General features: G+C 52.0%; 1 protein-coding gene across 2 annotated transcripts in view; it reads left to right on the top strand.

Annotated features, from left to right (window-relative positions):
- dock1 (dedicator of cytokinesis 1) overlaps positions 1-24961 on the top strand; it is a 152284-nt gene that overhangs the window by 58541 nt on the left and 68782 nt on the right. For both annotated transcript variants that reach the window (XM_060037087.1, XM_060037088.1), the window contains 8 exons: positions 1516-1605; positions 3139-3239; positions 3367-3495; positions 6794-6902; positions 9670-9740; positions 12487-12593; positions 18530-18657; positions 20436-20531. In XM_060037087.1, coding sequence (XP_059893070.1) covers positions 1516-1605; positions 3139-3239; positions 3367-3495; positions 6794-6902; positions 9670-9740; positions 12487-12593; positions 18530-18657; positions 20436-20531 — 831 coding nt within the window. The remainder of the gene's footprint in view (positions 1-1515; positions 1606-3138; positions 3240-3366; positions 3496-6793; positions 6903-9669; positions 9741-12486; positions 12594-18529; positions 18658-20435; positions 20532-24961) is intronic.

Here is a 24961-nt window from a genome sequence, read left to right as displayed (position 1 = left end):
AGCATGAACTGCGCTTGAAAATGAATTAGGTTGAGTTTCACTCGCAGGCCTCACTGCTTAACGCGTCCGTTCGCTGTCTTAACGCGTCCGTTCGCTGTCTTAACGCGTCCGTTCGCTGTCTTAACGCGTCCGTTTGCTGTCTTAACGCTGGGAACTTTTCCATCACCATTTTAAACTTTCGCAGGAGAACGAAGAAGCACAAATGGAATGGCTGGTGTCAACAACGATTCTGTTTACCAGCGTAATAGGATTCTGAGAAGGAAATATCGCCTCATTCCGTCATGTAATGGGATAATGGTTTTCTTTTTTTTCTTTTACCAGTTTGTTGTGCCTAGAGTTGTTTTTCATAAATACTAAATTTCCATATATCGGGGCTTCAAACTGTGAATGGAGGATGCATGAGGCAGCATACCCATGCGAACATGTTGCCTAACAGCTCTGTAAACTAATAGCGGGACCTTTATTGGATATTACCCCAGGCGAGTGCGCTAAGTTGTTAAAAGACAGAATAAAACAGTCCTCGTATCGAATCGTCCTTGGGAGTAATAAAAACATTTCTCCGCTGTCGCCCCGCATTCAATAATTCATGCCTGACAGAGTTTTCTAATGTGGGAGTGGAGTGCGAGGTGATGGGGTATGCTAACCTACTGCTAATGCTAAGGAACCGCCGCGACCCCAATCGCTCCTCCTTTATACGTTATTGGCGCGGTAGCCCGAACTAGCCGCCGTGTCCCAGACGGGGACGCCCCAGAGAATGGGGACACCCCAGAGAATGGGGACACCCTGGACGGCTGGGGGGGGGGACACCCATACACTGGGGCCACCCAGGCCCCAGAGATCTGTCTCAGAGCGACCGCCAGTGTAGCTGCGCTGCGTTAACACGGCTGATGTTTTAACAGAGATTGTGGCCAACCCGAACAGCACAGAAAGGAGAAGGCTAGCACGTTGCCATGCTTGTTTGTTTGTCCCGATATCTTTTCTATATTTAGTCCGATAGACGAGAAAACTAGAGAGATAAAAATGTAGGATACAACAGCAGGTTGCCTCTGCGGAAGACCATAAAATTCACATCAATAATTGGCACCCTATCAAATATTCATCACCGGCGTCTTCCAGAATATATATCATCACAGGCCGACTTTTCCTCTCGAATTATTGCTTATTTTGGTTCCTTTGCCTTATAATTTCCTGCTCTGCACGGCTCGCTCGCCCTGCTGTCGAGGAGAGCACATCTTTTCATGCGTATTATGGGATGTCCTTCAACCTCGGCCAGAATATTACTATTTCATTTGGGGCTGGTGTTGAGTAAATAGTTAGAGTATCAAGTCTGAAATATATATTTATTAATATTATTATTGTTGCAACTTTTTTAATGCTGAATGAAAGCTAGATGGTCTGTCACATTGGGCTTGCATGAAATGTTTTGCTCCCAGATTGAGTGTTTTAGTGGTGACATGACATGTGGTGACATCACATATGATGATTAATACCATGCCTTGTCGTGTTTATCTCCAGTTCCTGCAGGACACCCTGGACGCCTTGTTCAACATCATGATGGAGAACTCTGACAGCGACCGGTTCGATACCCTGGTCTTCGACGCTCTGGTAAGACGAGTTGCCAAAGGGTTTGAGGCGGGCATTGTGTAGCGGGCGGGTAAAACCCAAACGCTACAGCTACCGTTATTGTCAGGATGAGTTTCTGCTCGGGCTTTTGTCCTAATAATAGGGTGCATCGATGGACTGGTATCTGTCTGGATGCTGAGGTGAGAGCACCTTCTCTTCTGAAAGGAACCTGGTATTTTCACTCCATGAGCCTGAAATGTTCGGGGGTATTGATTATGAACGAGTCCATGGAAGGGAGGGCGAAACAATTATCACAGGAAGAGAAATGCTCGGTAGCCATTGAGGGGTCAAGCGTTCGCTTAAAACTTTCTCCATCGATTCCCCTAGCTCCCCGCAAAAACTCCAGCGGACTAACTCGTAGAAAAGGAACCGCGGGAATACGAGAAACCATTAAAACGCAGATGATTGGTGCACATTTTATGAGGAGCGAGTTGTTTATGCACTCTTGACTTTTATCTATACCGGAAGAATCTCTTTACCCAAAGTTAGGGAAGGGGACGATGGATTCCTCCTCCCCTGATACCGGTGGCCACGATCGTCTGGTTTTGTTCCTCTGTGTTTCCATTAATATTTCGGTAGTTATTGTAAAATGGATCTGCAGCGGTTGTCAACATTACGTCCTCATACTCCCATCGTATTATTTATTTTATTAATCTCTCTTGTGGGGCTTTGAATCAGGGCGTATTGATATTCTAACCATCCTCGCTGCCGGTCCAAACCACGCTTTGTCCCAGACTGCATTGTCTGCGGTTTGTATTGAATCCATTTGGAGGCTAAAGTACTCCCAGACAGATGTCCTCCTCTCCCCGGGCCGGCCTCTCCGGCTCTCGGGCGCTGGGGTGTGCGTTTCAAAGTGTGCCGAGTCCACACACACACACACATCCGTCCATGCTGCATTGAGTGGTGATGAGTGAGAGGACTTTGGGCTTGAAAAGTTTGTGTCTTTTGAAGCCAACCCTCCTGGTATCATGAGACCTCTCTGATCTGCACCCCGATGACGTCCTCGTACCTCGGCTGTACGGAGACTACAGATCTCCTTCAGTGCTCCGCAGTAGGGAGTTGGACGTCATGATGCAGTGACTTCACTGACGGACCATCTTCATTGACACGCACTCATTCAATAACGCTTGTTTAAGGATCGACCGGAGAAGGGTGAATCGGCATTTGTACATTTTGATTCAAATCAAATGGACTTCAAATTAAATTAGTACATTGTTGTTTTTAGCCTCTCTCAATCATCCGTCGACATCATCAGGACAATAATAAATGGACCTCCCCTTTTAAGCGAAGAATGCTTAAAAGTTTTATCAGAGCCCTAGAATCTCCACAGGCTTGGACCAAATACTTTTAGCTTGTGTACGATTTCTGGGTCGTTCCTTCCTTCTCCTTTTCCGGCGTTCCGTCCATTCGGTCTTAATCCTGATGATAATATTGTCCTCTTCCTCCTGACTATAATATCCTCTTCCTCCTGATGATGATGAGGATGTCCTCTTCCTCCTGTCCGCCGTTTCTCAGGTCTTCATCATCGGGCTGATCGCCGACAGGAAGTTCCAGCATTTCAACCCCGTGCTGGAGACCTACATACGCAAGCACTTCAGCGCCACGCTCACGTACACGTGAGTCACGGAGAATCAACCCTTAATCTGGGCCAACCCCCCCCGTCCAGGAGCACAGAAGAGATGAATGGTGTGTGTGTGTCTTTGTACGTGTGTTTGTGTGTATGTGTGTGTGCGTGTCCCACAGGAAGCTGACCAAGGTTCTGAAGAACTACGTGGAGAATGCAGAGAAGCTGACTGAGCAGCTGCTGAAGGCCATGAAGGCTCTGGAGTACATCTTCAAGTTCATCGTCCGCTCCCGAGTCCTCTTCAACCAGTACGTGCTCTCTTTGTCTCTCACTCTTTCACCTGTTTCTCTCTCTCTTTCTCGCTCTCTCATTTACCCACTCACACTCTCTCACCCACTCTCTCACTCATGCACGCACGCCATCCCATTAGTAACGAGTAATAAATGATCAATCATTTCAATCATAAAGAAGTTTGCTGTAATGTTACCACTGTGTTTCGGACTCCTTACTCCTTGCTTACTTATTCATTATTCAAACTCTTCCCAGGTTTGGTTAAATGTTTTCGGCAGGCTGAGTCCATCCAAATTAAAACACCTGGTTAATATCGGCAGGCTGTCAGTCACTCAGAACCGGTTCAGGCCGGTTCGGTGAGGTCATGATGTGTTTAATGGGCTGCACTGGGCGCGTGACTGGGAGGCGGGGGGGTAGGGACCCGCTGGTCTCGCCTGATGGGTGTGACGAATGGCCCCGGGCTAATGGAGCGGACGGGGTCTGACTTTGATCGGGTGGTTCTATTTCTTCCACAGGCTGTGGTGAGGACGCCCTGTCCCTCCGCGGTGAGCGGACGCTTGCCGCTCAAGGCACCGCCATACTTTTTCTCACGTGTTTTGATTGATAAAAAGAAGGCGCAGGGCCATGACCAAGTCGTAGTGCCTCAATGTGCGGACGGTGCAAACTACTCCACCTTTTCACAGCCATGCACAGGGCCGGCGCTAGGCATAGGCGAACTAGGCGGTCGCCTAGGGCGGCAAATGCGTTGGGGGCGCCCCCTGGTGGCGGCCTTAATTAATTAATAAATACATTTTAATCAAACAAGCGAAATAAAACATGCTGTCAAAACACGTTTCGAAATGGAACGGAGAATGGGGGGAACGGGTGAACAGCTATTGAATTGTTATTGAAACCATCACTGAAGCTCGCTGTAGCCCCCGCTAACCCTATTGTAATCTGTTTAAAATGCTGTGTTGGAAAGCCTATGAGAACGCTCACATGTCCGTTTGACCTGTGAGTGCATGGGGGTCGCAGCGCAGGGTCCACAGCGACCCACATTGGGCTAAACAGCCCTGCGGTCTTCCCTGTTATGATGCCTGTTGTCTTGTTGTTGTTTCGCTGTTGTTTTGTTGCACTGCTGTCCTCTGGTTGGGCTGCAAGGGCAAATGTCTCGTCAGCCCCAGAGAGCCGTGATGTAATCTCCAACCTTATCTAGGAGCTGGGGAACGAACAGTCCCTGCTTGCTAGACCTCACAGGCGATCTGTGAAATCCTGCTGTTCACCCGTCACACTTTGTCTTTATCTTTGGCAGACCCTTAAAGGTTGCATCAGCGTTGTTGGTTCACGTCCCTTCTGTTGGTATTTGAAGCGAGATCCCAAGCAAACAGAGCCAGCCCGCCCCTCCCTTCTGTGTTTTAGTGCATCCAGTAATAACTTTCATGAACGCAGCGGAAAACTCCACAACACCCAAACCCTTATTTTTGTTTTGAGTGATTGGTAGTGCCATTTGTTTTTGTGTACGATCTCGGATTATAGGCTTCCTACAGAGGTGCGTTTCTTTGTCGGCCTGAACATGGGGCGGGCAGTTAGCGGATCGTGAGAAAAGCTCAGATGGATGTGATCGTTTATGTTTCGGCCTAGAATCGCTGATGCAACCTTTAAGATCCCTGTCCGACAGAACTCAGAAGCCTTCACAAACTTCATCTGGAGCCGGAGGACCTGGGTCGAGCTGGGTCGCGACTCGGGATGTTTGCGTCCTTCAATAAACCAAAGCTAGCTTTCAATCACAATAACCAGCCACATGGTAGTAACATAATTAGACCATACACTGGTCAGTCTAACCCGTTTTTCATTTGGTGGGCACTTCATTCACAATTATAATTGGATTTACATGTTGCGTACAATCTGTCCTCAATAATGAAACAAAGTGATTTGACACCTCTACTGTGTAATTAAAGTGAACGTTGACTCTCAGCACACAACCACAGTCATAATTAGTATTATAAAGCTACACGGCGAGATATTATCTCTGTACCGAGCCCTAATCCAATTACCTAATTGGTTTGGTGCCACGTACATTAACAATAATCAAATTGGATGCGTCACCAAAAACCCGGGGGCGCTCCCAGTGTTCGAGTTCTCAAGCGTGTGTGCACGTGCACACGCACGTGCCCGTGCACATGCACGTTAAAGCTAGCGACAAGCATCGCATCTATGCTACGACGTTTCAGCCCAGAAGCCTCAGTCCCTGGTGGTGAAGAAGACCTTGAAGCCATTTTGTCCTCAAATCCTTCAACTCCTGGCCTATTTCTCGAGGCGGGTAGGGGGGGGGGGGGGATGGACAGCGGCCATGCAGGCAGCCTCGTCAACAACAACAACAACAACAACCACAGCAGCCAAGAACACAGCACCACAATACTGGCCTGCCCACTAGGAGTCGGGTGTGATAGAAGTAATCTCATCCATTGTGTGGTGGGTGAACCCCCCCACCCCTCTTGGCCTGACGAGGATCGTCAGCTTGGAGCAGACACACAGACGGACACACCAGCACTGGATTTAAATACCCTGCGTGTGGACTGAAAGGCTAACCCTGGTGAGGAGGGAGGGAGGGAGGAGGGAGGGAGGATTGGATGAGTCGGTGATGAGTCGGGGGTGAGTTGCTGCTGAGGAGGGAGGGAGGGCTGGATTTGAGTCGGTGATGAAGAGGGGCTGAGTCGTTGATAAGGATTGGACGTGGAGGGGGTGAGTCGAGGATGAGTCGAGGATGAGGAGGGGTTGAGTCGCGGATGAGGAAGGGCGAGGGGAGCAGCTGGGTCAGCCGTTGTCCCGTTCTCGTCTCCGCTGGTGGCGTGGTAGAAGGGGTCTCCCAGCAGGCTGAGGCCCGGAGCGTCTCACTGAAGCCCAGCCTGGGCCAGACAGAGAGCAGGGCGTGCGGGCCGAGCGCTGGTCTCCTGTGTTGTTTCTGATCGGTGTTTTGAAGAGGCGTTTGCTTCAGTTATAAATAGAAGGAGAGTAAGATGGAGGGGGCGTGTGTGATCTCCGCCCTCTGATGCTGCCAGGTGCCCTGAAGTGTTTCCGCACGTTGTTCGTTAAATTCCTTCTTGACTCGCCAGCCCACGCATTGGCAAGGTGCTGTTTTTTTGTGGCTTTCTTTTGGATGGAGAGATTTCACATGCGCACAGCCAAACACGTACGCATGCACTCACTTCCTGGCCCGGACAAGATGTATGACCAGCTCTGCTGCAGAGGAGCTGAAGAACTCACCAACGTGATGCGTACTCACACAGCAAACCTTGTCTCTCTCTCTCGCTCTCGCTCTCGCTCTCTCTCTCTCAGGCTGTATGAGAACAAAGGGGAGGCTGACTTCATGGAGTCCTTGAGAAACCTCTTCACTTCCTTCAATGACATGATGAGCAGTAACTCTGAGAACACTGGCATGGTGAAGGTAGGTCTACACACACACACGCACTCGCGTGTATCAACACACACAAGCATCAACAGACAGTTGTGTAACTCTGTTATACAACTGCGTGCACACACACACACGTGTGGAAGGAGGGGCTTTGGCCGCCAACCTTGACCTCCTCACCTCTCCATGGACCGACCTGAGAGGTTAAAGGTCGAGGTGGTTTCGGTAAATGTCGACGCCAGCAGTATTATTACGACCTCTAGCGCCTCCAGATCTCCTTCACCCTTCTCTCCGCGCACCAAATGCATTCTGGAGGGATTCAAAGTGTTGGTTGAGCCCACAGTGAACAGGTTTGTATCACTAGGGCACTCGTAGACTAATTCAGGAAGTAATGTCTGCGCGGATCCCTTTTGTATAAAGTATTCCTGCTCTGCATGTCACCACTTGGGTCTTCTCTTCCTCCCGTGTGGTTCTGCCTCCGTTCTGCTCAGGGAGTCTCGGCTGTCTTTGCCCACTGTCTCTCTCTGTGTTTTCTCTCTGCATGTTTCCTCTCTCTCTCCCTGACCTCCCGTCTGTCTGTGGACCCTCTCCCCTCCCACCCCTGCTGCTGACCTCCACCTGGCTCTTCCTGTCCCCTAGCTGCTCCTCAAGGTACTTCTCCTCCTCCTGTTCCTCCTCCTCTCTCTCGATGTCTCTCCTGCTCTTTGCTGTTTGTTTCTTGTCCTCTCCGTCCTTGGAGCCCAGCTCAACGTCCGCTACTCAGCCGCTATATATCAGCACACACACACACACACACACGCACGCCCACACACACACACACACACACACACACACACACACACACACACACACACACACACACACACACACACACACACACACACACACACACACACACACACACACACACACACACACACACACACCCCTCCCCCCCTGGCTTCACTTCTCTCCAGAGAGAACAGCACGCAGCCATCCTCGTAGGCACACTGGCTGGTACCTGGTGTGTGTGTGCGAGCAGAGCAGATAGACGCTGTCCCAGAGTCAATTAGGAGTCAGCCAGTGTGTAATTGGCTGATATATTAGCTTTAGCTTTAGCGACGGTAAATTAAAAATTGATCCCGAGGAAGGCAGCTTGAAAGGCAGAGACGGGCGGGTTGTGTCAGAGCGGGGGCCGGCTGGAAGCCGTCGGACAGCTGGCAGCTAATAAGACATCCCAGTCACGAGCATAGCCCACCCAAACATCTGTAGAGGCACACAGGCACACACTCATAGGCCTGCCCACACACACACACACACACACACAAACGCACACACAAGTTTGCTCACACACATAGTCATATTTGAATCACACATGCACACGCATAGGCCCTCACAGAGACACACACACACATACACAGGAGCACGGGCACGCACGCACTTACGTTAACTTGTACACACGCGCACACACATGCAGGCATGTGCACAACCACACAGGCATTCACACAAACGCACATGCACACAACCACACAGGCATGCACACACACACACACACACGTATGCACGCAAGAATGCACACAGAAACATGCATGCACACAAGCACGATACCACGGCAGCATGCACACACAACCACACACAAATTCTTACAAATTCACACACATTCATACAACCACACAGGCATGCAAACAGAAACACACGGATACACAGCCGCACAGGCCTGCAGGGCCAGTGATCCGCGAGCCACTCTGCCGGAGGGCTTAGCAGAAGTAGCTCCAGAGATAATTAATACTCGACACCCCGTACACCTGCCCGACAACAAGAGGAATACGTAACAGGAGAAATCAGGGGCGGCCATCGAACTCAGACGTCTCATCGAGCGACGCGTTTAGAGATCTCTCCTTCCAGCGTTTAAAAAGCGTTCGAGGGCCAGAGAAGGGACACGTTTTCAATCAATACATATGACCGGGGGGCCGCCGTTCTCATAAACAAGGCGTCGCTTTCAACGCTCTGACCAAGGCTCAGCATTCGACAGCTCTTGGCTCGGCCCACCGCAACAGATTCCCGCCCCCGGCAGCTGCGACCGAACGCTTTGGCGGGGGCGATGCGATACTGATGCCACCGCCTGTAACCAAACATCGAGCCAGGCGCCCGCCAACGCTGTAATTAACCCTGGCGCGTTTCCCCTACCACGGACCGCACGCCCCTCCCTGGTCATCCGATGCCCCGTCCTGAACAACGAGGCGTCCCGGTCGTGCCCAGCCCCCGCATCCTCTATCTCTGTCAGACGCCCCCACCGGATGGTGTTGTTGGGTTAGGGAGGGAGGGGGGCACCATCGGAAGGTGGTGGTGGTGTTAGGGAGGGAGGGGGGGGTGGGCGTTGATGCAGCACTTGGATAGCGTGCACTAGTGTCACACCTTAATGCCTGGTGTTCACAGTAGGCCGTGGTGGTGGAGGCGTGAGGGTGGAGGCGTGAGGGTGGAGGCGTGAGGGTGTTGGCGCTCCGTCATGATGACACGGAGGGTTAGAGTTAACCCTAAGCCTCCAGGATGCCTCAGCCACGCCCGGCGAAGCGTTCACCCTCGCGGCGTCCGCTGAACGTCCCCGGCAGCGCATTCAACCCTCGATACTAAATCTAGGAAACAATATAAAACGGGAACAGTGCTGCAGAATCGGAATGAGCGGACGCAACCTACTCTGGAGGACTTCGGAACACCGCTGCTGGTTCTGATGAACCAGTGGCACACTGGGAACTATTAGTTCCCAGTGTGCCTCATCGCTGCTGCTCCTCACTCCGCGGCCTTTGTCTCTCCTCCCTGGCTCCAGGGCGCGGCGCTGAAGTACATCCCCACCATCGTCAACGACGTGAAGCTGGTCTTTGATCCCAAGGAGCTCAGGTAGGCCTCCGCCTCTCTGGGAGCGTCGGCGGGATTCGTGTCATTCTTTGTTTCTGGGAATGACTTGGGAATGTGGTGGGGACGTGCAATAGGGCTTGTTGAAAAGTCTTGACGAGAAGAATGATATGTAGATAATATCCCTCAAACAGCTTCTGTACACGATTCCTTAGAGTGATGGAGTTTAATCTGAATGAGGTCGTCTCTGAATAAGACCCGATTGGCTGGTAGGACTGCAGAGTGGCTCATTAGAGCCAATCAGATTAGCCGATGGAAGGTCGAGTTAAATCCGGCCTCCGATATGCTGATCAAAACAGCCGACCATTTTGCCTTTATTTTCTATTTAAATTGAATTGTCATTAGGATATGCATTGATGAGATGAGGCTGCGGTCGAGAGACATAGACGACGCTCACTTGTTCTCTCTCTCTCTCTCTCGGTCCAATTGAACACATTAATAATTGAACACCTTCATCAGATAATGTTTTGGTGTCTGAAAGTTGAGCTCAATAAAGTTTGAAACGACGCATCCACACAACAGGAATCCAAACTGTTTCTGACCCACTTATTTTGTATTCAGTGGTTCAATATCACCGATTTTTCCATTACGATCCCTTTTGTATTTTATCTTTTTAGAGTAGAGTCCCAGTTGCACTCTAGTCTGCGAGGGAAGACTGCCTCTAGCTCCCGGCCTCCCCGGGAGAGAGGCTCTTTAATGTCCGTTTTTCGCTGAGGAGACGCGGCCCAGAGTCCTACCACGGCCTCGTTCACACAGCGGAGCTCCACTAATGGGACTGAAGCGCTGCCCAGTGCAGAACATGAGGGATGAAACATAATTACTCAATCCTCTGTTTTCTGGGATTACGTCTGATCCATTCTTTAAGATGTTAGATCATTGTCGTATTCCCCTCACAGTGAAACTGTTTTTCATCAGTCATCTCTGCGTGGCTGTGTGTGTCAGCACAATGAGTTCAAACAGAAATGAGATGCCATGCATCACATGGTCCTTTCTGCACACTGTGACCCACAGAGACTAGTTACATGCCGGCCTGATTAATAATCCTCATTAAAGATGTACAATAATCGTGATATGGCAGTGGCAGGAAATGCATAAAAACATAATTAATGCTTCAATAGTGGATAGCTCTTTTTTAATTTGCAGGCATTTAGGGACAACAAACAGAAAATAACCCTCAGTACCAGTGTTAGCTCAGACTATACCCTCCATCCACCCCCAGTACCAGTGTTAGCTTAGACTATACCCTCCATCCACCCTCAGTACCAGTGTTAGCTCAGACTATACCCTCCATCCACCCCCAGTACCAGTGTTAGCTCAGACTATACCCTCCATCCACCCCCAGTACCAGTGTTAGCTCAGACTATACCCTCCATCCACCCCCAGTACCAGTGTTAGCTCAGAGTATACCCTCCATCCACCCCCAGTACCAGTGTTAGCTCAGACTATACCCTCCATCCACCCCCAGTACCAGTGTTAGCTCAGACTATACCCTCCATCCACCCCCAGTACCAGTGTTAGCTTAGACTATACCCTCCATCCACCCCCAGTACCAGTGTTAGCTTAGACTATACCCTCCATCCACCCTCAGTACCAGTGTTAGCTCAGACTATACCCTCCATCCACCCCCAGTACCAGTGTTAGCTCAGACTATACCCTCCATCCACCCCCAGTACCAGTGTTAGCTCAGACTATACCCTCCATCCACCCCCAGTACCAGTGTTAGCTCAGACTATACCCTCCATCCACCCCCAGTACCAGTGTTAGCTCAGAGTAACCCCTCCATCCACCCCCAGTACCAGTGTTAGCTCAGGCTTTGGGAGAAGGTGCTGCCAGCCCCCAGGTACATCATGGTGGGTTCTCATGCCAAGAGTCAAGGTGTCCTTATCCATTCCCAGTGTAGTCTAAGTGTATTGTGTTTACCTCAAGCAGGGCTGGCGATGGAGTGTCCAAACACTAGGCAACTGGCCATCTCACTGGGCCAGGGGCTCTCTCTATGGGCCAGGGGCCATCTTACTGGGCCAGGGGCCAGTGCATTGGGGCAGGGCCCAGAAATGGCCTGCCTCTGTTGACCAGAGGGCCCTAAGCCTTACTCTCATTGATTAAAGATATAGTGATATACTATTTAATCAATGACTTATCTGTATGGTCGTCTTTGTATCTCATCTAAACAGAAAAAACGTAATGCTCACCTTTCAATTTCTATTATCTGAACGACACGCATACACACAAACGCATAGGCATCCACACACACACACACACACACACACACAGAAACCTTTATTTCCAAGGCTAAACGTTGCCCTTTTGAATGCAATTTTCAAGCGAATGCCTGACCTTTCTTAGGAGGACATTGTTATACTTTTATACCTTCAGGAAGACACTGCACCCTGTTGGATAGTCTGAACAGACTTTATATCACGTACTAAAAAAGGTGTCTACCTCATAGGGGTGGATGTGTCTTCATACGGAGGTTAAAGGTGTATGTGTCTCTTTATAGGGGGGTTAAATGTCATAGGGGGGACGATTCTCATTATATGGATGTTAAAGGTCAGGGGGCGATGTCTGCCTTTATACGGAGGTTAAAGGTCATAGGGGGGAGGTGTCTCTATGTGGAGGTTAAAGGTGGATGTGGTTCTCTATATGGAGGTTAAAGGTCATAGGGCTGGATGTGACTCTTTATAGGGAGGGGTAAGGTGTCTAACCTCCGGTGTGTGTTTCCCGCTCTCTGCAGTAAGCTGTTCACGGAATTCATCCAGAAGGTTCCCCAGGGCAGGCTGGTGAAACAGAAGCTGGAGTGTCTGATCGACATCGTCCACAGCGACCTCTTCACCCAGCACGGTAAGGGCACCTGTTGGGTGTGCACACACGCACGCACGCACGCACACGCACACGCACACGCACACACACAACCGCAAAGTCATGCTCCCACACAGCATGCTCACCCATGCTGCTACACACACGCGCATGCTGCTGCCGTGAATCATTCACAAACACACACACACACACACACACACACGCACGCAGACACGCACACGCACGCACGCACACACAGCCAGTGTGTAAATCTTTGGTAAAGGTCATTGACGAGGCTTTTCGGAAAGACCTCGTTAACATCAAGCAGTGAGCACAACACCGGCTAATCCACCGTATCAGCCCCTCTCTCGCTCTTTCTCTCCCTATCTGGCCGATGCAACCACCGATTGCATCGGCCAGCCTCGGTTCATCAATCCCTGGGAGGCCGGCGCATGATACTGCCGTGTTAGGGAAAATCAATATTTCGTGTTTTCAATGTTTGCGGTTGAGCTGACATCAAGAAGGAAAACGCCGGCGATCCAACCGATCGAACGGAGCGATACGCAAACCCTCCGGTGATTGGTTGGGATGAAAAGCGCCCCCTGGGGAAACCCCACGCATCCTGTCCTGTGTGATGATGTCGCAGCCTCTTCAGCCTCCTCAGCCTCCCTCCTCCCTCTGCCCGTCCATGGATGGAGCAGCAGGCCCCGGTGCCCGGTCTATGAGGCCCGGGAGGCTGCCTGGTACCCGGTCTATGAGGCCCGGCAGGCTGCCTGGTACCTTGCCTATGAGGCCCGGGAGGCTTCCTGGTACCGGTCTATGAGGCCCGGGAGGCTGCCTGGTACCTGGTCTATGAGGCCCGGCAGGCTGCCTGGTACCCGTTCTATGAGGTCCGGGAGGCTGCCTGGTTCCTGGTCTATGAGGCCCGGGAGGCTGCCTGGTACCTGGTCTATGAGGCCCGGGAGGCTGCCTGGTACCTGGTCTATGAGGCCCGGGAGGCTGCCTGGTACCCGGTCTATGAGGCCCGGGAGGCTGCCTCACCTCAGCCTCTCTGGGGGGGGGGGGGGGGAGCAGCTCTTGTTAATTAACACACAGTCGGAACCTTTCCGGTGTCCAGAGACACACACCGCCGCTCAAACCCACGTGCACGCTCGCGCAAACCCACAAGCGCGCTCGTGGGAATTAGACTCATGTTGATTCACCGTGGCGGGCAGGGTCAACATGGGACCCCAGAGCACTCTGACTACTGCATAACAAGTGTCCCACCCCCCCCTCCTCCCCTCTCGTCCCAACACTGCTGCATTACGTTTAGCTTAAGTAGCAGACAAACAACAGCATGCATCTCTGAGGAGTCCCGCCCCAGGCGGGACCAACCTGAGGCCCTCCTGGCTGATACCTGGGAACCACGCCTGCCTCATAGGGTGCCCCCGTGTCGCCCTAGACCGGTACGGTGGGTTTGGCTGGGAGGAGATGAGATGGCTTCCATGCCTGTCCAAACAACTGGTCCTCTGTATCGATCTGAGGCTGTTTGATTGCTCAATCCATACTAGTCGCACTTCTATTACTGCAGAGTGTGTGATTACCCACACACGCACACACGCACACGCGCGCACGCACGCGCGCGTGCGTATGGTCATGACTTCTCTGCAGAATTAGCGCTGATTAAATTAAAAACAGCGAGGTCTAATGATGCCGGCCAACGTCCCAGTCCCCTAGCATCTCCCCCCCCCCCCCCCCCTCCACCCCATCCTTTAAACACAGTTGGTCTCCACTGACATGATTGCACGCAGTGTTTTAAGGCAGGTTTAATCAGCCTTACCGACCCCCCACGCTGACCTGTGGGATTCCTCATGTTAATTACAACCTCCCCCCCATCCCCCCTCCTCCCTTACCCCCAAGCCCTCAGACTCCACCTTCCAGCAAGGTGGATGCTGATAGGTTGGTCAACCAATCCCAGAGGGCGTTGTATTGACAACACAAGGACCTTGAGGCAGCAGCCGCCGGCGAAGCCGTAAACACGCGGGTGGAATGGGGTTCTCCAGCGGCATCTGCTCCCTCATCAATATGCGTTCACCGCACTCGCTGGTGGCACTGTTTGTTTGTTTGTGTCCAGAATTCTTTCCCCGAAAGCCGTTATTATTAACATATAATACAGCTTCCATGTAAGAGCTTGTATTAACTGTCGCCCACCGCTTGCGGTAGACTCGGGGACGAAGGATGAGCATCCATTTTACCATGCACCGTGATTGACCGTCCGCGGCGATGTCCACGTCGGACTGGACCGAGATGTCACTTCGGCTCCGTACATTCTCCCTCCTCGTCCACAGACCAGAAGTGGATGAACTCCTCAAAGAGATGGCCTCCAGGCCTTCGCTCTAGATAACATCTGAGGAGTATGAACGCGTACATCCCCAGCCGGGGTTGGACGCACTCCGACAACGGCCTCCATCAACAGAGACAGATCGCTGATCTCTAGGTCACAGCTGTATCAACGCTTCGTTTATTTCGAAGTGATTTTTTTAGGATCTCTCTCTCTTGGTCTCCCGGTCTCTGTCCATCTCGGTCTCGGTGTCTCTCTCGGTCACTCTCGCTCTCTGTCTCTCTCTGTCTTGGTCTCTGTCTCGGTCTCTCTCGGCCTCGTTCTCTCTCTCTCTCTCGTTCTCGGTCTCTCACTCGGTTTCTCTCTCGGTCTCGGTCTCTCTCAGCCTCGTTCTCTCTCTCTCTCGGCCTCAGTCTCTCTCTTTTGGTCTCTCTCTCTCTCTGTCTCTCTTCCTCCCTCTCACGATAACATCTGATGAGTCCGAGCACGTACACCACCAACAAACGGCCTCCATCAACACAAACAAATCACTGATCTCTAGTTAACAGCTGTATCAACGCTTCATTTAGCGGAAGCTATTTCTTCACTTTTCTAGGACCCCCAATGACACTTCTGGCAGGTGGTGCACCCCCCTCTCAATCAGGCTGTAATGACTGGGGGGGGGGGGGGGGGGGGGGGGGTGGTGAGAGGACGGGAGGGTGGGAGGGTGAGGTGCCAGGCTGGGTCACATGTTTGTGTAAAGCATGTTTCCACAGGAAGTTTGAGAAGCAGCCATGTGGTCTGGCGAGATAGTTCCAGTCTCCTGCCATCCTCACACTCGCCTTATGGCCAGCCCACACGTGTGTCTGCGTTTTGCGTACACACACGTACACACACGCACACACACACACACACACACACACACACACACACACACACCTCTGTGCTGCCAAGCCTTGCCTGGCAGACTGCCGCTCTGTCTCGTATATAGCTCCCACAATATTTGCCGAGGCCGTGCTCTGCCAGGCTGCCACACTAAGTGGCAGTCCGGCAGAGCGTGTGAGCGGGCCGATCCGACGGTGGCTAACCGTAACATCTGGGGGGTTGACCAGCATCAGCAGAGAGGGGGTCCGCTGCCTAGGGCTGTGCGACTAATCTGAGTTTGATCGCAATTTCTTGTGATCAAAAAAATTAATCGCATCAAGTTCAAATGTATTATTCATTCATTTTTAGAACAGCGGAATCCCAATTTTTTCATTTTTTTCGATCTGAACATTTTCTATTTGAACATTTTGTGTCTGTTTTTAAGGAGGAATTTCAAACTTTCAGTTAAATAGTTTTTTTTTGTGGAGAAAAATGCTGAAAGAATTCATGATGCTTTCAAACTCAAAAATAATCCTTTTCATAATCGTAATTAAAATATTGCCAAAAAGAACCGTGATTATGATTTTCACATAATAGAGCAGCCCTAATGCCGGCGCTGATCTGCAGGTCTACGCCGTATCTCAGCAGCCAACCTCAAGCGTGTCGCGGTCGGAGCCAAGGCTCCACACACAGCTCCATTCCTTGCTTTGTGTTGCTCGCGGCTGCAGTTTCTTAATTAGCCCATCGAAAAAGACTTTGTCCTTTTTTCCGTCTCCTGGTCTTCTTATTTCACTTCTTCTGCCTTCCCCTTTCCCTTTTGGTTCAATTTCCGAATTCACTGCGGCTACCGAGACCAGACACCGCTGCAGGTCCTCTTCGATTTCTAGGCCTTATTTTTTTTTTTTGCTTTTGGACTTTTTCAGACTACGTACTTTTTTTATTGTTTGAATTAATGAATAAAGAGTGTGCTCTCCAACCCGCCTGGTATGAGTGGGTTCCAGGGTCGCTGAGGGGAATCACACAGTGCAATAATTGTCTAACGGAATAATGATCCAGTCTGTTATCCAGCGCTGCACGTTGGAAACAGGGTGATAATCACAACAACACGGGCGGGAGCTGTGTGTGCACGTGCAGACTTATGAACACACAACTCTACACACAATAACCACAATGACACACAATACTGAAAACGACAACTAAACCCAAGCAAAGGAATTGTCTCCTAGAGTCGCGATCCAACAAACCAAAGCAGAGTCCAAGCTCGTCCCCCCTCGCTCTCCCTCCCTCCTGCTCTCTTCCGTGCGGTTCAGTCCGGTCCAAACCGAGGTGGTTCCCGCCCCTCCTACCCTCGGGCGTGTCCCCGCTCCGGCCCGGACGGCTCTGAGCGGACACCAGTACCGCTGTGGCCCCTGGGGTCTGGAGGCGGAGGCGATAATGTTTCAGCGCTTCCCCCCCCTCCCGCCCCCCCGCTGTTCATCAGAGTGACGCCCGGGGGAAATTTCCACGGTGAGCGCTGGATGTGTGCTGGTTTTGCCCCCGGCGAGAGGAATCGCCGACGAGCATATTAAAGTTGAAAATCACTCTTGTTTTAATAGCCAGGCGCGCTGCTTAATCTGTAACAAGGCCGTATTGATCGACTCGGATAACGGATCTGAGCCGGGCTGCTTCTCGGTTGGTTACCTAGCAATGTCTCGGGGGGGGGGGGGGGGGGGGGGGGGGGTGGATCATCATTTGATGATCCACGCCATGTGTGTGTGTGTGTGTTGGCTGCCGTTATGACCGTGGCTGTGCACACGTGCATGCACCACTTCCGTCGTTTGCATGAGGTCATCAAACAAAAGGCCTCGGCTCGTTGTATTTAAGACATGCCCGATCCGTTACCTGCCTTCAGCGGGTCAGGGGAGAACCCTGCTGCCCTGGTTCCACAGGCCTGAGGACAGGGTTTCACCAGTGAGAACCAGCCATGAGAGGCCACTCTGATCATCATGGACGTGGTTCAAATTGAATGTCGGTCTGGCCTAAGACTCGCACGCCTTGTTTTGTAGAATGACCTCAAGCGTCCAATCAGGACGCTGGTGATCTCGTCCCCCTCTGCCAAATCCCTTTGGCGGTAAAGGAAAAACATATCGCAGTCTGAGAGTGACTCCAATTCACCTGGCAGACTGCGGCGCTGCTTGTTATTCAGACCGTGAAACTCCCTCCCCCTAGTGCTGATTGGTCCTATCATATCCCCATGCCCCCTGCTCTGATTGGTCTGGGCATTTTAGCATTTCTTTCAATGGGATCAAGACTGGGATCGGTCTGAAGAGAGAGACAGAATGGGAACTCTGAGGTCTGGATGGTCTCACCATGCATATAATATATATGCAGCGCACGCACACACACACACACACACACACACACACACACACACACACACACACACACACACATACCGCAGAGGGATACGTTATGTTAACTTGGATGAGGGCTGAGGCTCGAGGTAGGGGTGAGGACGGGGGCTGAAGCTGGACGTGGGGTTAGAGGCTGAGGCTGTCCGGTCGTCCCGCGTCCTCGCCTCAGAGGACGGCGTTCTGGCGCGGTCGCTGTTCCGGCTCATAACGTGGCGTTTGTTTGTGCTGAAGCGCTGATCCCCAGGGGAGGGGTCATTACCAGCTTGTGTTGTGTGTTGGACGCATGGAGAGCATCGCCCTTCCAACCCAGTGTCGGTCTGGGTCTGGGCTGTTTCTCTCTCTGTATTTGTGGAATTATCCATTTTTGCCCGTTTACGACTCTTTTCTTTTTGTGTGTGTGTGTGTGTGTGTGTGTGTCCCTGCAGACTGCCGGGAGCTGCTCTTACCCCTGATGACGGAGCAGCTGAAGAGCCACCTGGAGGCCCAGGAGGAGCTGCAGGCCTGCTGCCAGCTGCTCAGCGACATCCTGGAGGTTCTGTACCGCACCGACGTGGTGAGTGACCCACCACCGCTGGGGGACAACGGGCTCAGACCTCCAGGGAGAGACCCCGAGACGGAGCCCAGCAGGGGGGGGTTCCCCCTCCAGGGATGGGGGTCCCCTACTCCGGGGATGGGGGGGGGGGGTGCAACCGGCGCCCTACCGGACAGATATAATGGACTGACGTGACGCAAAACGTTGGTTATTGACATAGCCTCGGTTCTGAGAAGAGACGGGACATATCGCCAATGGGTATCGATCGTCAGCTCATATAAATAACAAGCGAAAACAGTTCAAATGAAGTGGTTAGATAATGGAACATTTGTAACGTTCAGCGCACGCCCATCTCCCCACGTCTCCCCCTCTCCCTCTCACTCCCACCCTCCCCCCCCTAGCACGTCCTACCCCCCCCCCCCCCATACACACACACATGCACGTACGAACGCAGGCCACGTCTGTCGACTTAAAGACACCTCTGTGCTGGTGTGTCCTCTCTGTTCCGACACGGTGCTAGAGGACGCCGACACTTACACGCACACAAACGCACACACCTGGGTAACATCTCAACGCAGCCGCAGGCCCGTACCTGCGTACCTACGGAGCTGAGCTGGAGTACCAGGTTGGGCTGCGCTGGGATCGGGTGAACCGCGGGGTGGCGGGCGGGGTCGAGGGAGGAAACCGCATCGACTTCCCCCACCCGGCGTGAAGCGGTGGTGAAGGTCTCGTTCGGGCTGTGGGAAACCACCACCATACTGCATCAACGGCATCCCATAATGACTGCAGTCCAGCCTCCTTCCTTCGGTTGTAATTGGATTTGAAATAATAAGATGCCACTGAAGAACGCCCCCAGGCACAGGCGTCGCTAATTAGTCCGGGGAAATGACGATCAACACATTTGACTAAGGGTAAACAACTGATTCAGTTGAATGGACAAAGCTTGTGTACTTGGCGGGGTCCATGTAGCCGGGCGTGACCCGGTGATCCAACCCGGTGCTTCGTTACATCAGGAGAGCAGGTCTGCAGGTGTCAGCACACCTGATGAAATCAAGACCAGGTCTCAGGAGCCCACCCAGACGCCCCCACCTGCCCGCTTATTATGCGCATGTGTGTGTGTCTGTGACAGTTTGACTCGTCGTGGGTGTGTGTGTGTGTGTGTGGGGGGGGGATGTGTGTGTGTGTGTGTGTGGGTGGTCAGTGTTGACCCAATACAGGAAACGATAGATGACAACACAATGTGTTGGTTTGTTTGTTCACTCACTGAATGATGAAATGTTCGGACGCTGTTGGTAACCTCAGACGGTTTCCTGACAACCAGAGAGCTGGACACACACAGACAGACAAGTGTTTGAGGCCGTCACACAGATCTGGGGTGTGGGACCACGAGGCGGTGGATGAGCAGTCTTGAGTACATCAATGTGTTTCTGGATCATGATGTGATCCACTGTTGGAACCTACTGGTCACGTACTACAGTAGTGCTACCATTCTTTGTTATGTGTTAGAGCATCAATCTGCACATCTGAAGACGCAGCAACCTGCACACATTTTAGTCAACCTCGGGGAAATTTAGCGTAGAATTTGTATTTTTTGCTGCGCAGAATGTTAAGAAGCTATAGGGATCAGAAACGGGATGAGTTGATTAGGCCTCACTAGAACCTAAACGTGTGTGTGTGTGTGTGTGTGTGTGTGTGTGTGTGTGTGTGTGTGTGTGTGTGTGTGTGTGTGTGTGTGTGTGTGTGTGTGTGTGTGTGTGTGTGTGTGTGTGTGTGTGTGTGTGTGTGTGTCCCCCCTGCAGGGCCCCACCCAGTGGCACGTCCAGATCATCATGGAGAAGCTGCTGAGGACGGTGAACAGGACGGTGATCTCCATGGGTCGCGACTCTCCCCACATTGTAAGTCGATGTCTCTCTCTCTCTCCCCCTCCCTACTGCTACTGATATCCAAGGTTAATTAAATGCCCCTCCGGTCCTACCATACACACATTCATGACTATTTCACGCACACACACGCGTGGATGCGCGCACACACACACACACACGCGTGGATGCGCACACACTTGGGTACACACACACACACACACACACACACACACACACACACACACACACACACACACACACACGTGGGTACACGCACATAGACAAAATGAAATACATCCACATCTTGCCATTTGCCCCCACAATCCGCTCCAAAGTTGTCTGGATGTTGGGTCTAACTCGGGGCCCAGCCTCCGCCCGATGGGGATGCTTTGATCTCCTCCTGAGCCTTTTATCTCCTCCTCATCCTCCACCGTTAACGGGCTGATCTTTGTCTGCTGTGGTTGCGTACCTGTTCATCTTTAACCGGTTTTGCTTTGTTTTTCTGTGTGTGTGTGTGTGTGTGTGTGTGTGTGAACTCACCAGAGAGCGTTTCTAATATGCGGTTTCGGTGCCTTAATCCAATCAGAGCACTTATCAGTCATCTCGTAAACACACGGCCTGTCTGTCTATCCTGTCTGTCTGTCCTGTCTGGCTAGTGCGCGCCGCTGCTAGCATCGTCATCGTCGTCATCGTCGTCTCAAACTTTATCAGACCCTTGAGTCGGGAGCGACGCTCGTGATCCGACTTCAGTAAAAGTCTTCCTGCGGGCTGAGTGGCAGCGCTGCGTCCCCCCGGTGTCGCGGGAGTGGCGTCGGAGAAGGCTTTGCAAAGACACGCGTTTACTGTAAGCGATCCCCAGTCCTCCTCCTCCTCCTCCTCCTCCTCCTCCTCTCTCCTTTATAAACAATGGCGCTCTGTCTAACTGACCTGGGACATCTTTTATAGAGGCTGCTTGACGCGAGGTTGAAGGCCTGTTTTTCCCCGGGAATGTTAATCATTCATATTTGCATTATTTATCATAAGATGAGTCGGGTTATGGATGTTCGGGGAGGTAGGGCGAGCCTTGGAGAACGGAGGAATATTCTATAGTAAGATGAGAGGTACGTCTCCGCACTCCTGGCTAAGAGGGAGGGAGGGAGGGAGGGGGAGGGAGAGGGAGAAAACACAGGGAGGCACATGTGTGGTGCAGTATCTTAAAATGTTAAAACCGGCAGCTCCACAGAATCCACCACCACCTCCTACGCAGCCTCCCTGCACCTCGAACAGGGGCTCATTCGAAACCAACTCCCCGATAAGCCTTGCATCATGTCTTTCCTTCCCCTCTCCGAATGTGTTTTCCATTATTTTCTGGATTGATCCGGTTTTGACTCTGCACCTCGGTGCCACTTGTTTGCTCGGCCAACACCTGTGACGCCAGAGTGCGCAGCCTCTCCATTACCCTCCATTACACTGAGCGCTTCCCTTTCAGAACCCGACCCACACACTCACACTCAAACGCGGCCCTTTTGATTTAATTCATCGGTTCCGGTTTCCGTTAGGGACTTGTAAACCGTGGTAAAGCACGTCCAGCTCGCTTCCTGATTAATCCGTCTCAGGGCCCCTGCGGTCTCCGCTGCAGATCTGTTCTATATGCACGCTGGGCCCTTGTTCCCCTTCTGCGGTACGTCATCACTCTGGCCTGTCTTCCTGCTGGCCCTGGTCCAGATTCCCTGTCGCTCTCCCTTAATGTGCGTCATCTTTGGGGCGCCATGTGGCTCAGGAGGTAGAGCGGGTTGGCTGGCAGCCGGAAGGTTGCTAGTTCGATCCACGGCTGCTACTCGCTGAGCGTCGAGGTGTCCCTGAGCGAGACGCCTCACCCTAACTGCTCCTGGTGCGCTGTCTGCCACCCTGCGTGGTTGACTCCGCGTCGGTGTATGAATGGATGTAGAATGGGTGAGTGTGAGGCAGTATTGTAAAGCGCTTTGGGTGGCCACTGGTAAGAAAAGTGCTGAAGAAATGCAGTCCAAATACCATTTGATGTCTTTTGAGTGACATACATGTATTTCTTTTGTCATACATTAAATGTCTCATAATTACGATGGTTTAAGGGGGTATTGGATCCTGGAGGAGTATCCCTTATATCCTTGGGGAGAACATTTGAGAGAAGTGATCTTCTCCCATGTACTTCACCTTTTCCATCTCTCCTGTCTTCCCTTCACGGCTTTCATTGAGTTTGTCAAAGGCCAAATCCCGCTGTAATTCCCTTCCTCAAAAATAAAGTTATTTTCCTGTTCTCGGTTTGAGAAAAAACCAAACCGAGAAACAAACCAGGGAGCAGCGAGCTGTCATGTTGCTCCAGTCCACATAATCCGTCCTTATTAAGTCTGCCATCACTTTATTTAACACGGTGTCGAGGGACTGGGAGGCTGATTTGCATACAAAGGAAGGCAGTGTGTGCTGTGCACGCCTCCGTTTAGTTCTCTGCCAGCATGTGTCACTCACTGCACCTTGTTCCTGCTCCACTTTCATCTTACACAGGGATGTTTTCAATCCCTCCCCTATGCGCTGGGAGACTCTTGTCAAAGCGCCATGCTTTATGTTGGGGTTGGGGGGGGGGGAGGCTGCTTGTGAAACAGGTCCCTGCACGTGTCAGCCTACATAACGTCATGCTAATGCGGTTGCCTGATTAATCTTCCTCGACGGGGAGCGCGAGAGAGCGATGAGGTTGGCCGCTTCAAGCTGACGAAACCTGTCACCCACGATGCTGGTGTTTGCTGCTGAATCTCGAGTGGCGAGTGCGAGAAACCTACTCGGCAACAGCAGAAAGCAGACGCCTGGCCTGTTTTGCAGGCAGATGCAAGCCACTGCAACAAGCAGGGCTTCACATCTGAGAGTCTGCCTCCTGCTCCCTCATCGCTACGTCTTCTGCAGTCATGTCCACGCTCCGACCGTTGTAAAGCTGCGTACTGTGAGATCCCCCCAGTTGCTCCCATCTCTGCAGCACGTTCTGCTTCACAGGAGTTCCTTGATTATAAGGCAGGTAGAACGCTATGGATGTATCACGGAATGTCCCAATGTTAGGTTAACAATACCATTTAGTGGAGTCATTGCAAATTGATTGAATGGCTAACCTTCAATTTGTCCTTTGGCAAGGCACTATCAAATGGAAAAGATTTTGTGTTGCCTTTTGTCAGGAATGAAGCAACCTTAGCCAGTATTTTTTAACAATCCTCATCACTTTATATTCTGGGGTTTCTGCACCGCTTTCAGTGTCGTGACTTAAAGAGGCTGCCTTCCCTCCACCCTGCTGCGTTCCTCCACCTTCCATTTCCCTGAAGTTTGTGGAGGAGACGAAGTCCTGAAGGCAGACGGTTAGGGGCGGGTCTCTGCTCTTGATTGACAGGCTAGGACTGGCTTCCTGGTAGCTACGAGTTACACTTTGCTGCATGCAGGCAGCGAACAAGCACATAGCAACGCAATTCACTCATGTCTTGTCATAGCAATCTCAAGCCCACTCGCCCTCTCTCTCTCACTCGTTCGCTCTTTCTCTCTCGCTCTCGCTCTCACTCTCGCTCTCACTCTCGCTCTCTATCACTCTCTCTCTCTATCTCTCTCACTCTCGCTCTCTATCACTCTCTCTCTCTATCTCTCTCGCTCTCGCTCTCACTCTCTATCGCTCTCTCGCTCTATCGCTCTATCTCTCTCTTGCTCTCTCTCCCCAACTCCAGCCTTGCTCGATCTCTCTTGGTTTTAGACTTCAGCGATGACGTTATCTCAGAGTGAAGTTCCGTCGCGCCGTCCAACCTTCTCCGTGACTCTCTCCCTGACTCTCACCACTCACCAGAGTACCGCAGTACTGCTCTGGGGTCGGCTGCGTAGTGAGACGTGGCACCGCGTCGTAATGACTCTAACGCACACACACTGATCACACACCCGCCTCTCTGCTCACCCAGCCCTCCTCACCATGAAGCCTGCCTCCGAGGTCGCTGTCGACTTGACCGTTAAAAAGGGGCGAGATTCTTGACTTCCCGGGAACCTGTCTCCAGTCCCCTAAAACACCAGCACAGCAACCACATCCACCTCCATCCCCAGCACAACCTTTACACCCATCACATCCACCACCATCTCCTCCTCCTCAACCACTGTCACCTCCTCTAACCCCACCACCTCCACCACAACCTTTACACCCACCATGTCCACCACCACCACCACCGTCTCTACACCCACCACGTCCATCACCACCACCACCTCTACACCCACCACATCCACCACCATCCCCTCCACCACCTCCTCTACCCCCACTACCTCCACCACCACCTCCACCACCACCTCTACCCCCACCGCCACTGGAGCTGCCTAATCAGCGATATGCATCTCACGTCTGCGTTTAAAGCCCAAGATCAGCTAGCGTGCCGCCTGAGTATGCGTTCTCCCAGCCCGTGTGGGGGGGCCCGGTCTAGGTATATCTCAGGAGATGAGGGGGG

The sequence above is a fragment of the Gadus macrocephalus genome, chromosome 18, assembly GCF_031168955.1.
Source record: "Gadus macrocephalus chromosome 18, ASM3116895v1".
NCBI lineage: Eukaryota > Metazoa > Chordata > Actinopteri > Gadiformes > Gadidae > Gadus > Gadus macrocephalus.
This window is presented reverse-complemented; position numbering and strand designations above follow the sequence as displayed.